The sequence below is a fragment of the Cinclus cinclus genome, chromosome 12 (assembly GCF_963662255.1).
Source record: "Cinclus cinclus chromosome 12, bCinCin1.1, whole genome shotgun sequence".
NCBI lineage: Eukaryota > Metazoa > Chordata > Aves > Passeriformes > Cinclidae > Cinclus > Cinclus cinclus.
Genome location: NC_085057.1, coordinates 4,123,985 through 4,138,664, shown reverse-complemented (window position 1 = coordinate 4,138,664; position 14,680 = coordinate 4,123,985). Strand labels below are relative to the sequence as shown.

General features: G+C 46.5%; 1 protein-coding gene across 1 annotated transcript in view; it reads right to left on the bottom strand.

Moving 5' to 3' along the window:
- The window catches only part of FOXP1 (forkhead box P1), a 374,948-nt gene that overhangs the window by 106,731 nt on the left and 253,537 nt on the right, over nucleotides 1-14,680 (bottom strand). The window contains exon 5 of the mRNA XM_062501015.1: nucleotides 1,190-1,312. Within this exon, the coding sequence (XP_062356999.1) occupies nucleotides 1,190-1,312 (123 nt within the window). The remainder of the gene's footprint in view (nucleotides 1-1,189; nucleotides 1,313-14,680) is intronic.

Below are 14,680 nucleotides of genomic sequence, written 5' to 3'. Positions count from 1 at the left end.
ATGAGTTTGACAACGTGCTATGACAACAAGAGGAGAAAAAAAAATCCGGAAAGAATTTGGGGCTACAGAGGCTGAAGCATCAGATATAGAAGAGCGAGATACGATACATGTCCCAGCTACAGGGCTTTGTGCAACTGCAGCTGAACTGCTGCATTCAGGACCTTATTGTCAAAAATCCACTGATATGCTGCAACTGCAGAAAGCAGTAATAGAAGCAATAACCAGCTGCACTCCAGCAAAGTGGTCAAGGGTCTGGAAGTGCCAGTTTATAAAATATATAAAGAACTAGATACATATAATTTGCCAAAACTGGCAAGTACATGTTAGTATCTCAGATGTTTGAGGAGTGTGAACACGAGGCAAGGCAAGGGACTGACTCAGTATTTATACAAGCAGTATTACTTGGATCAAGAGGATGGAATTAAAGTGGAAAGTTCCTGAGCATGTGTTTTGTTATGGAAAACTATCTGAAGGAAAATAATAGCATGCCCACCATCACTTGGGATTTCTAATACTAGAATAGCAAAAAAACAAAAAAACAAAAAAAAAAAAAAGTGGAAACTGTGATACATGACCTAATAGGTCTTTTTTGTCTTTAATTCCCTGTGATTTATCCCGTAAGACTAGCAGAATGTACTCCAAAGCCCCATATGTGTGCATACATCTTCTATTTGGGAATGCTGTATTGGTTTTAGCTCTCTGAATTCATAACAGCACAAAGCCCTCTAATATTTAGATTTTATTTCTGAAGATGTCCATAAATCAGCCGACAACAAAAGGGGAAAAAACACACCGATGATATGATATCCTAGTATTTCCCAATATCCTTGACACAGCAAATCAACGGTTTGAGTGAACACAGACTACAAATGGAACAGCAATCAAACAGAAATGTTAATGCAAATCTCCTATGCACACTGACACAGTAACAAAAGCTATTCCATTTTGTCATGATCCAACCCTACCAGACGCTAATAAAAGTACATGCTCACGATTTGTAAATACGCCGTAGGTGGGACTTTCAAGAGCACTCAGCATCAATCCTGCCGCCACTTACACCAGCCAAAGCCACTCTGTGGACACAGGGAGGAAGCTCCTGAAGCTTCCATCCCAGTGTTTGTATGGAAGACACATTTATTCAGTTTTCACAAGCCCCAGACCCTTATGGAGGCTCACAGGCTCCCCTTACCTGAAGGGCTGGCTGTTTGTCATTCCTCTTCGGAGACTTTAATCCACTAACTTGTTGCTGCTGCTGCTGTTGCTGCTGCTGCTGCTGCTGTTGCAGGAGAAGCTGTCGTGCCACCTGGAGAGCCTGTAGGGAGAGAGGTTGGACAACTGAGTCCACAACCAAGAGAGCACGGGGAGCTACACAAACAGTACAGGGGCAAGTCAATCCCTGCTCACGGGGTACCACTCCGCTCCTGATTCACTTCCACTGAGGAAAACAGTGGCTTCCCAAAAATAACACCTTGAATGCAACGGGGTGATATCCCACCACTGATTTTCCATTTTGACTAAGCAGAAAACCAGCAGCAGCTGACACTCGCTTCCTGGGTTGGAGCCTCAAATAACTGCAGGAATCCTGGTGGTGAGCTCCACAGAGATGTTTTTTGTCCCCCTGGAGCAGCGCACAGGCCTCCTCACTAATGGGCAGGCTTCTGTGTTTCAGATGCCTCCTCTCCAGCAGATCAGGTTGGGTTTACAGAAGAGGGCAGTCGTATATCACTGTCTGCTCCCCTGAGCACCAGAGAACATCAGTGAAGCTTTTGGAAGGCCATGGTGAGAGAAAGAGGGGAAGCAGCAGCAGGCACAATCATGCTGAAGGCTGAGAAAGCTACAAGGAGCTGGAGAGAATGCAAAGAAAAGCAGGGACAGCATTTCACCTCACCAAAATCCAGGGCTTGGACTTCGATAATCCTTGTGGCTCCCTTCCAGCACAGGATATTCTATGATCCTATGAAAATCACTGTCAGCTCATGATAGACCAGCTGCGGGGACTCACTGGAAGGGGGCACAGCAGCAAAGGGACAATGTGACAGTGGAGGGGCAAGGGACATGACCCTGAAAGCATGAGCAGGCAGGATGTGGGGTAATTATTGCAAAATGTCATGCAGAGCAAAGGAGAAGAGTCTCTCAACACTGGAGCCTGCTGCTCTGCGAGGCTCCATTTCTCCATCAGGTGGGGAAATTAAAGCAAGAGGAGATAAAAGAAGGAGAAGATGAGGAGCAAGTCCCTGCTCTGGCTCCCTCCTGGCTTCCCCAGGCAGGGGACAGCAAGGATGATCCCTGCAAGACAGACTGTGGCACAGCTGAGGCTCTGCTGGCGAGACCCCAGCCTGCTGCTCCTGGAGGATTCACCAACACTGGACTCGGGTCTCCTTGGTCTCCTTGGAGACGTTCAGTACATGTGTAGGTGGAAAAGTGGGAAGGCTGAAGACTTCATTAATGTAAAACAAGAAAAATAGTCCCTTTGCAAGATGCCTACATGGAAGGAGGGAAAAAGCCTTCCCCACTCCTACTGTGTATGTTCTCTGAGTGATTTAATTAATACCTATTTAATTAAGAAGTCAGATATGCTTCGGGTTTCACTTGCTCCTTCAAGTTGCAAAGTGTTTAATCTCAAGGCAGAACTGCTGGGAAAGGTTTGATATCAAAGTCTGCAAACTCAAATCCAACCCCCCCACCCCAGTAAAACCTTGTTATTTTATGGCCTAGACCTATCTTTTTACTTTTGGAGAGACACTGGTCAGCTCAGTGGACTGAAGAACCACCACTGTTGACCAGGGCAAGTGGGCAGGAGAGACCTCATAACGCTTTGGCAACAAGCCCTCCTTTCCAGTTTAATAACAAGTCTCCACTGGATCAGAAAAACTCTCTAAGGGTGGATGCAATTTCCAGCAGAGCTTGGCACGGTGCAGGTAAAATTAGATTTTGCATTTCAAGCTGGGCAAAGCTTAGTGCACCCAGAAGATTTCTGAATTGGTCCACATCTCTGCAATGGGTGCAGGGAGCTGCTGGGCATGGGTCTGGGCTTAGACACACACAGCCACCACCCCACAATGATGCACTGTGGTGCACTATCAAGAACCAAGAAACCCTACAGCCTACCAAAGAATTCAATGCAACAAAAGAAGCCTTTATGCAGAAAGCGCTAAGGATGGCTAAAAAATACCTTATTTTTATTGAATTAGCTTATTTAGCTCTTAAAGCATCTTCAAGGGTGGGCAGAGGCGGCAGGAATAAAACCTACCAGACTTAAGGGGATGGGCAACAAATATTCACTTATTTAACAGGGGTGTTGTATGGCTTATTTAATTAATGAATACTTGTAAAGCACTTTGAGTTGCTCAGACAAGAAGCTCTATACAGTACAAGCGCAACATATTATTATATATTATTAAGACTGGCTCTGCAGAAGAATAATTCCAGGTAAATGTGCAATCAAATGATCATTTTAGTTCCCAGTAATTAGATTCAATAGGCCAAAAAAACCACAGAAGCCTTTCTTTAATCATACTCTAAACAATCAGAACATCCCTAACCTTTCAAGCTACAGCCTTTTTGAATAAAACATCATCAACTTATAGATATTATTCCAAAAAGAACCAGTCACCATATGTGTTGTCTCTTTGAAATACAGTTGCTATAGCAGACCCTGCATGCATTTCATGTGATATGATCATATTCTATCCGTTCTGGCAGCTGAGAGGTTGCACAATTAAACTGGCTGCCAGAAATTTTTGAAGATTCCCAGAACAAGTAGCCATGCAAGAAATGCCTGCTCTCTACTTGAGCTGGCCACAAAGCTCCATGCAGCTTGGTGAGGTGGCCACTGCCACCATAAACCCCTACCATGACTGACCCCACACCAGTGAGGGTCTCTGGCTGTGGGGACAGACTGGCACTGGAAGAACTCTGCTGGAGTAAAGCCAGAGCTCTGTCCCTGCTCCAGTCCAGCTGCACAGCACCCACATCCCTCACACCCACCACTGTCAGGGCCTCCATTCAAGGTGACATTTACACCACCACATTCCATGTCTAGTTGCCACCTGTGCTGACACAAACCTGGTGGGACCATAGATGGCAAGAGGGAAGAACCAGCACAGGGGGTGGAGCAGGGCAGGAAGGAAAGAATTAGGAAGAATAAAAATGGGCTAGAGGGAGTATCAGGGATACAAGAAGCCAGGATGGATGGGAACATCAACAGGAAAAGGTAGATACAAGCGAGATAGAAACATGCTGACATTCCAGAGATTGCAGCCTGAAATGGCATTTCCCATTTTTCCTCTCAAGATTTCACTTTTTCACTTACAAATAACTGACAGCAATAAGACCTGAGCATCAGCTGAACTCGGGTTTAAGATGTGGAAGGTTGTTTATAGCTCAGATATGGTTCTTACTGAGCATCTGCATCAAGGAGCTACCACGTCACTGGTGGTGCAGTGAACCCAAGGATCCCACATCCCTCTGCTTTTCTACTTCTCCCTGTCAGCCTTTCCTCCCTCCTACCTCAGACCAAGTCCTGTCCTTACCAAGCCTCATCCATACTCCTCACACATGACACAACATGCACAAGAAATATGGCTGGTGCGGGATACACTGACCCTCTTTCCTCTCACACACAAAATACTTCGTTACCATTCAGAGTTTGCCTTCATGGAATTACTTGGCTGATGTCAGTTCAAGCCGGGTGGACACCTGTACAACCCAAGCCAAGCAGCATCACACCTCTACCCCCTCCCTGGTTCCAGGTAGCGCCGCTCCTGCACGGAGCTCATCCCTGGATGCTGGCGTGGGAGCCCTGCTGAGGCTGCTGGTGCTGCACAGTGCTCAGGCGAGGATAGACAGGGAAATTAATTTGAGTGAAGTCAGTCCCACAACCTTCATCAGCACGGAGATTCACAAGCAGGCCTGTACATTAATAAAGCTTCCTGTGGGAGTAGATGTTGCCTTTGATTTGCATGTGAATTCAATGCTAGTGAGAAGTGCCAGACTGTCAGACATGGAGACCAAAGTCTCTTATCTTTCCAAAAGCTTCTGTAGCAGTTTCCCCACATTTCCTTAATCATCTGCCTTGTCCTCAACTTACTGAACAGGCAGTAGAGAGTAAAGCTGGATTTGGTTCAACTCCTGCTGCTGCCAAGTCCTGAAACAAGGGTGCCAGGACTGTTTACTGCTAGCCAACAGCTCTGCTAACGTGGCCCTCTCCTCACAAGCAGGTGCTCTGACATCTCCAAGCTCTTTTCACACATTCCTCCCCACTGCTGTAGTTACATCCTAAATCTCCACCACGTGCTTGCAAGTGAACAATTGCCAGGGGCCATGAAAAACCAGCTCATGTTTGAGCATCCAGACAACAGCACATTCCTTCATGGATGGGCAGGTGGAGGTGCCAAGAGCCCCCGAAACCACAGAGGTGATTCCAATATCTGGCTCTTTATTTGCCAGCAGCCATGTTATCTGCACTGCTCAAAGAGCCTGCAAGCCTGGACAAAGCTCCTTGGGACTCCCAGAGACCCAGACATCAATCCTGGCCTCCAGCAGTGAATCACAGAACAGCAACAACCATCCTCCCCTCTGCACCAAAACACAATCCACAGTGGGGAAATCCTCCCACTTACTGGGGGGGGGGGGGGAAAGCAAGCATCCCCCAGAAAAATGAATCTTCCATGGGTTTTGATCACTATAAACATGGATTTGGAAGGACAATATCAGGAAAAGGCTGCCTACCAACCAAGATACAGTAAATGAACTCTCAAGGTGTTTTCTTATCCATTAGGAAATCACCCAGACATAAGGAGATTTTTCTGGTGTAAAACGGAGACCAGTAAAAAGGCAACTGAAATACGGCACTTGAGAGACATTGCACAAACTTGGAACGGTATTTGAGAGTCAACACTAGGTGACATCTAACCCAGGAAAAATGTTAACAGTACATTAACTGTGAGATGAATCAAGCCTGTTTCATTCACAGCATAAGTGGGAAGTCCCACTGAAAAACCCTCTCCCTGTGCTTAGGGAAGTGGCAACCATTTATTATTTCCCAACCACTTAAGCACCAGGAGGGAAAAAAAAAGTACACGTTTAAGATGACCAAGACAATTTTATTGCAAGACAGACAGAACGTGACTTGTTTGACCAGCTGTTGTTTGCCCAGAACACTGGGCACTGTTATCACCCCAGTTACTGTTGTAATTCGACATTTCCATGCAAGCACCTTGACCTTTCAGTTTCACCATCCTCTTTGGGTAAGTTCTGATGAAGGGTAAAAATGCAGCCCTGCCTCTCACTTCATGTGGCCAGAAACTCCTGACTTGGGGACTGGGGAAGGGAAATACACTGGAAAAAGAGGGTAGAACTTTAAAAATAGAAATGCTGCTTAAATGCCATATACTTGCTTACAGTGTCAGTACATAAAGAAAACAGTAACAGGATCCAGTCTCATGGAGCCTCTTGCTAACTTGTTCCACCGCTGCAGCCAGTACAAAGCAGCAACTCTCCAACTTTTTTCCATCATCCTATTCCTACTGAAGGAAAAGTGCTCCAGCTCCTCCCTTCCCATCTGCTCCAACTGGTATTAATATCAATCAGTTATTAATGAAATATGATGACCTACAGCTATAACAGGCCTGGCTCTAATGCCAGGGGAAGCTTGTTTCTGAACCTGACGTTTTCCAGGCATGGAAACATCAGTCCAGGGAACTTTAGGATGTATGGAAAGGTATGTACACTGGAGGGTGGGGAGATGAGCAGCAGCCATGAGGATGCAAAAGAAAGGGGTGTCCTGTCCCACTTCCCAGGACAGTTGGGCAGTAATGAATGGGCTACCTCCAAAATATCAGGATAAACATGCACCCAGAAGTTTGCAAGGAGGGCACAAAAAAAATCCTATGTGTTTTTACAGACTCCTAAGGATTCTGGGCCTTTCCAGGTGGACAAAGCTACTTATCAGGAGAGCAACTTCAGAAGCTAGGAATGAAGAGTTCCCTGAAATCAGATGTGGTCCTGCAGCCATCTGAAGTCCCCAAGCAATAAATCTGGAAAGTTAGTTGCCAGCCAACGTAATATTCCATCCGTAATTTCAGTTATGGTCATTAATCAGCAAAATAGAACAAAACAAGCAGACAGAGATGAGAAAGGAGAAACTTTTAAGGGCAAAATCTGCCCTTGGAGCAAACATAACACTACACTGGTCCCAGATCCTGTGTGTTGACCTTTGATAGCCATACCCTTGCAAGCTACCACTGCTGCTCAATTTCCCCACTAAGGTTTGGGGAAAGTACAGCTTTGCAGAGGCAGGCATGCAGTTCTCCCAGCATCTATTTCTCCCCAGATTTCATGCCACCTTCAGGCCCTGAGGCATGGCCCCATCAGCAGCTCCAGGCACCTCACCCAGCGGAGCATGGCCCACCTCCCAAAAGGGCTTCTTGCTTCCCTTCAGTCTCGCAAGGCAAGTACCTTTGTTTCTCCTGGGTGGGACGAGGGGGAATTTAGACTCAGCCAGCAATCTCTCTTCTTTCTCAGCTCCCATCTGTCCTCACACCCCGCTCCACTCCACAGCTGCTCCCAGCAGAGCAGCAAGATGCAGCTCTCAAGCTCGGAAGCCCGGATGCACCCGAGCTTCAGAGATGCTTCGTGTCTCTCCCACTCCTGCCTCCTCTACCTCCTCTCCTGCGACACTCTCTTCTCCTGGAGCAGCAGATGTAGAGGAGCGGTGGTAGGAGGCAGACACATTGGAGGGGAGCCCTGCTGCAGTTCTCCTCCGGCAGGCTCAGGAGCCACACAACGTGTGGAAACCAGCGAGGAGCGGAGCAGTATGCAAAAGGAAAAAAAATAAAAAATAGTGCAAAGCGACAGAAGTGGGTAGTGCTGTTCCTCTGGGAGGAACAGAACAGGGGGAGGTGAGATGAACCAACTAGAGAATAGGAAAGGAACCAAAATGAAGAGGAGGAATAAAATGTAGAAGATGCAAAAAAGAGAAGCAGATGTTCTTGCAGCACTTATTCCCTCTGACATTCATGCCCAGCTCTTCCATCTTCCCCAGAACAGGGAAATGAGCTGCTATGTGCTTCCTTCACCATTGCCACCACCCTGACCCTGTGCCACACGCAGAATGACACAGCCAAGAGCCCCAACACTGCTCTTGGCACCGGAGTGGAGAAGTTTTAGGATAGCTACAGGCAGGACATGGGGCTCTGCTAGGAGACACATCTAGGAGGCAACATAACCTGGTGAAGCATTCCTGCTGTCCAGCCTTCTCCATCACCTTGGATTCAAACAATACCCAACCTCACCTCATCAGCTACTTCCTTGTTTCATTAAATAACCCTCCTCCACCCACCCTGTTCCCAGCTCCACTGGTGCAGCAGAGGGATGCCCTGAGCCTGGGGAGATGCTGCAGTCTCTCTGTACCCAGTGCCTCACTTGGCTGAAGCAAATCTGCAAGGCTGGCTCCATCCAAGGGCTACCAGCCAGCTCCTCATGGAGGGGAGCTTCAACAGCAATCCTTCACTCAATAAAATGGTCAGCTGGCCACGAAGACCACAGCAGACTGGTCTGGACAAGTGACTAATGGGTGATTCCAATGCTGGAAAAAGAGAAGGGACCTGAGGTCCACATGCACAAACATCCTGTTCCTGATGTGACAGGGGCACACTTGGAGCGAGGGAGCTGGCAATGTGCCTCATGCTGAAGCATCTCCTAGAATAGTTCAGTCATAAGGAAAGAAGATGAGTCTTTTTCTTCCAGAAGGCTTAGTTTCTTTCCTCTGGAATAGATCCTGGCTACCAGTTAAGGAGATTCCCTCCAGAAAAAGGCACTGGAAACAGAAACCCTTTCTTCCAAACCCACAGGGTGGAGCTGCCTGCGTCCCAGCTCTGCTGCACTTCGCCCTTGTGGGCACTGAGGATAATACTGCCACTGGCAGGATGAGTGGACTCCATGCCCCTGTCCTACCATCCCACAGTCCATCCTATGGCTGGCAAGATCCCTGCCTGTGAGGACCCAGCAGCACACAGGGGGAAAACAGAGTATGCCTCCAAAAAAACCCCCCCAATTTCCATTTTGTAATTTATTCAGGAACTCCACCAATTTCAGTGAAAAGGTGTGTGAGGTATTTTCTTCAATACTTGGAGACACTACAGGGATGAAAGGGACAGGCAGCAAGGGACAGCATGGTGAGAGATCAGCTTCAGCCAACACCGGGAACCTGCAAACCCTGAAGCATCTACAACAGGGACAATGGCTACAAAAATCTCATTTTGAGGCATAAATTAAATCCTTGGGCGGTTACACTGCAAAAACACCTTCTGTCCCTTCTTTTTAAAGAGTCACAGTCAGGACTCATCAAAGCCACTTAAAAAGTATCTGGCAAAAAGTTCCCAAACATTAAAAATGGTTCTCTTTATTTTGGCATGCCAAGACTCACAGCATGTAGCGGTCTGTACCAGCAAGAAAGGAGGGATGGGCCAACACATCCTGGTAAAATGAGAAAGGATACAAATCTTGGCTCCCCGTTCAAACTGAACCAGAACTGAACTGTTCCTGAGTGATGAAAAAAATCATATGGGATTTCCAGCTCGTTTCTGTAGGCTCAAGATCAGATTCTGAACTACTGTGTTTATGCAAAAAGTGAACCAGACCTTCGAATATTTGGAGGAGTAATCACTGCTGAGCTGCGTTTTTCTTGGATGTCAAAAGCACGGGAAGTTCTCATATTTTTTAACAGAGAAGAGAAGAGGGATAAGGTGGGGGGGGAGAGAAGGAAGAGGGCCTTTTTGTTGTAACAACATAAATAGTATATTGCATACAGCTGCTTGCGCGCTTCCCTGTGTGGTCAACAAAACAGGGAACATATTTTAAGCTTGTTTTCCAAAACACTGCATGACAAACTTGTACTCAGAGGCCCATGAAATACAGCCCCTGACTGTGGCCATCTCACCATGCTCCATCAGACACTCACCGCTGCTGGGTGAATGAAGGAAGCAAAACATTGGTACAGCCCAAAACATGGAAAACTAAAACTGCAAATCACATCTCTGCACTTCTGTGGCACAACCTAATTTAGAACCACTTGTAAAAACCTTAATTTTAAGGGATTCTGGTAAAGCAAAAATAAGCAAGGTTCAAATGGAGGCGACGAAAATGATTAGAGGGCTCAGCAGATGCAAGGCGAGATTGATAAGGCTGGGAGTGTTTAGTTTAGCAAGAGATGAGCAAGAGGGGAGATGATAACAAGTACACAAATTGTGACTTGGCCTGAGAGGGTACATCTGGTGCTTTTGCCATTTCTCATAACACAAGAGAAAGGGGACATTGAATGAAGTCAGGAAGCAACATCCACAAAAAAAAAAAAAGCAGATAAAGGGTTTGGTTTTTTTTTTTCTTTCTTAATACACAACTCATAATTACTCTCTGGAACTTACTGTCACAAGATACCACTAGGGCCAAGAGCATGAGGAGGATGCAAAGAAAGGATTAGACACTTGCAGAGATAGTCATGAGAGCATTTACAGCTACCTTTGAAAAGATAAAAATAGAAATCAAGGTACAAATGCTTATGCTTCAGGGCACGAACCAATCTTTAATTGCTGGAGGCTGGGAGGACATTTTCCCCTATGGACAGGTCTTTCACAGGCTTTTGGCCAAGGACTTCAGCCAGGGATGGAGAGATCCCCCGTCCAACACAATGCAACTGCTCCTGCTCCTCGGTCTTTCCAGGTACCTCAATCCTGCACCTCTGATCCCAAAGCCCTCGTCCCATCCTGAGCCTCCTCAACCCTCAGGACAAGGGGGGCCAGCCACATCCTCCAGTCCAGCCCCTGCCCATGTCACCTAGCCCCAAGCTGCTCATTTCCTCTTTTTTTTTTTTTTACATCACATTTAAGTTTCAGGTCCTTATTTTGCCAGTCCTTCCTCTCCCTGCTATTTCGACTGCCAGTCTTTTCTCCTTCAAACCTAAACCCCCAGCTCCAGCCCCTATCATCCACTTGGGCTCTTCAGGGAGTGCTGACCCCCAGAGCCAGAAGGCGAACATCCACCTCCTCCTGCCCAGACCCGCCAGCAACGCACAGACTTGAACACAACTTCAAGATGTCAGGCAAATTCTCCCTTTCTTGCTGTGAAGCTGTTCTTAAAGGAAACCCACAACCCTGAGGAGGAGGAGGAGGAGGACCCTCCTGCTGATCTGGCACCTGCGGGGCAGCGGCAGTCAGGCGCTATTACGGACCGCGGCGCTCATCAACGCGCTGGAACTGACATGCGACTCGGGGAGACAAAGAGAGATTCTGAAAGCAAGTCAGTCTATTAAATTTATACCTACCTGCACAATGTGAGGCAAACCACATCTCGGTTTCCTTTCATGTGCATGACAGTCTTAACTTGTTTCTTTTAATCCCATAAAAGCAGCTAAAGCATGCAACATGCTTCCCGGAGATGAAGCAAACCTGTATTTTACTTCCTGACAGTGATTTAGTTTATAGGGTGTTGGTTTGTTTTTTCTCTTTTTTTTTTTTTTTTTTTCAGGGAAGATAATGAGCATTGTCCAAAGCTGGTATTATAAAGGAAATACTACACACTACATGCTAGACACCTGGCATTTAGAAGAGAATCCCATAAATTGACACTGTCTGTAACAGCCCAAACACAGCTGCAACCCCTCGCACTGCACAGACAGCAGCACTGGAGGCTGGGAGATCCCAGCACCTCTCGCCAAGGTTTTCTTTGGAAATCAGCACCCTTCTGAAAATTCAAAGCATCTCTCATTTAGTTACTCACACCCCAAGTAGGACTGGGGAGGTGACCAGGGCTGTATGACTACACAATAAATCAGCAAATCCAAAGGGCCGGAGCAGTAATCCATGGAAACGTTCCAGGCAAGAGGGGGGTTTAAGTGCCTTTAATTCCCAGCTGCAAGCCCAACAAGCTGCCAGAAGGCAGAGACCACCAAACACAAGGGGTTAATGGCCTCGCTAAGGAAAATGATACACATAATTTCCTTTTATCATAAAACAATACGTTTATTATTTTCTGTATATCTGTTAAAGGGCATGGCCTTCTGAGTGGAAAACAAAACACAGCTTGGTCACATGTTTATTTGCCTCAGCTACTCCCTTTCCCTTCTGATAAATAATCAAACATGCCATCCAGAAAAAACAAAACCAGTGAGCTGGGAAATTTGATGGTCATCAAATAGACTAAGATACCAAGAAAAGCAGCCCACTGTTCCCACAGTGAGTTTTCTGCCCCACACCTACACTAACATCTGAGTAAATAACTTCAGTCACTCTTTCCATTTTCCCCATGAAATTACTCCTACTGTTAAACAAATTGTCCTTAAGGCAGTTGCAAACACCATTTTTTTTTCTGCAAAGTAGAACAACTTCTGAACATTAAAAAGCCAGACTAGCAATATATTTTCAAAATATGTTTGTTGTACTTGCGGTTTGGCTAAACCCACAGCTTGATTTCTCTCCCTCTCTTCTAGGAAGATGGGAGTTTACAGCTTAAAATTTTAAAGTATTTGGATCTTGAAGAGGCAGGAAAAGCCTCAAGGAGGATGGGTTTTCTCCACAGGGCAGACAGCATATTTTCCATTTTCTCTTATGTTTCACACTATACGAGCACCACAAATGCTTGCCAAAGAAAAAGTTACCTGCTATTTCAGTGGACTTTTGCAGGGGGTGGGGGGAGAAACCACCGAGAAATATCAAGCAGTTTTTTAAGTCACTTGAACAGAGGAGGAAAAATTCAGCATCCGTGTTGTGACATGGATTACCCAGAAGATCTACACTACCTTCCAACAACCCCTGAAGACCATTCATACAACAATCATTAATACTGAAAAACTGCGGAGAAAATCCCTCACATGAGAAGTTAACAACCATTACCCGGCGTGAGCATGCTTTCCCTTTCCTTTTGTAGTACCACAGGTCTAAACAATAGTCATATGAATGAGATAATAGCCATGCTTGTCTCAGCAGCCTGATTTTTATTAGCATGAAATTGGTACAAATATTAGCGAGGCTGGTTCACATGCAGTGCCAGAACCACGATGCAAACAATTTGCAGAAAACAAAAAAAGCCACTCAGTGGGTTTGCACCACTTTTGCTGCCCAGAGCAGCAGCCACATTTCCCTTTCTTGGGGGGTTCTGTTGTTTAGGTAATTTTGGCAGTTGTGCAAGGAGAAGCTGCAGCCCCCGGCGAGCAGTGGCGACGGTGGCACACGACTGCTCCTGTGCCAGAGGGGCATCGCAAGGTGACAGGTGCCCCAAAAGAGGACCTAGTCCTTGCCACAGTTCTCCAAAGCCACGCCAAAAACCCCACCCTTGTCAACACTGCCATAAACAAGCTAAAGTGGCTGTTTCTGCTTCTAGCCAAAGCAATTCCCCTCTCCTGTGCTCCAAGCTGCCTGCCCAAGGCAGCGCATTAAAAGTTCAGCCCTGCCTGCATGCTCCTTTCCTCTGAGCACTCGCAGAGAAAATGAAGAGTTTAACAGAGTGAGCTCTTACTGTCTGCCTTTAGATTTCCGTCTTCGCGCTGGAGACGTTTCTGGCTGTTTCTGTGAAGCGGGGGCTGAAGAATGGTAAAAAGATGTTTGAATAAACAGGAAGTGCCGTGCAGCCGGAGCACAGGCTGGAGGGAGACGCTGGAGCACTGCCCTTCGCGGCAGCCACCGGGCTCTGCCTCCACAGTAGCAACCTCTGCTTTTACTAAATGACAAAGAAACCGCAAAGCATTCCTTCCCTAATTCTTCCCTTGCGAAGTGGTGAGATCAGCTGGACCTCACAGGTAATCTCGAAGTTGGGTTTAGCACTACACCCGGCACAAAAATCTAATGACTCTACACTGTTAAACTCCCCCCCATCTGTGAGCAGAAACAGGCAGAATTAATTACGTCCCAAACTTGCCAAACAACAGCCAGAAGCACACCTCGCTTCTGTATCTAGGCAAATTCGGATTTGCACGGAAGTCCAGCCAAGCTTGACGTTCCTACCCTCGACAGTGCTGTGACTTGCTCTGGAAACTGGCTTGGGAGGCTGGCTGGGCTGCAGAGCTGTTTTCTCTAACTGCGTGAACTGAAATATAAACAACCGCCCAAAAAACACAACTTGTCCTGAGCGCAGGGACTTGCATTCAGCATCTCTGAAAATGTAGCTTCAGCATTCCAGCAGATGCCACCCCTCCTTCTTCTCCTTCCCTCCCTAAAACAAACTACCTATTTAACTGGGGATGACTAACTAACCGTCTCCCCACCCAATTATCAAAGCCCTGTCTGCTGTCATATTGGTGACACGACACAGATACTGTCAAGAAAAAGTAAACTGGGGCTGGCACTCAAAGGCAACTCGCGAAGAGATGAGCAGTCGAACAGCCATATTCAATAAAAAGAGGAACAGGATTCCTTTAGAAAATGTATTGCTGTTGTGGCAACGTGCTGCTGCCACTGAAGGGACTGATTTGTTATTTAGCATGTAGTCTTGGACTGTCTGTCATTCTGGGTGCTAATGCTCTGCTAAAATAACTCATTGGGAGCTGTCAGTGGGATGTTTACATAGGCCCCCAATCTTTTCTTCATACAAGGAAATTTTTTACTGGAATTCATCTTCTTTTGATCTCACATTCAAAGCAACAGCAGCTTGATAGACATGCAAGTCTGAAAGCAAATCCAGACGCTGAAGA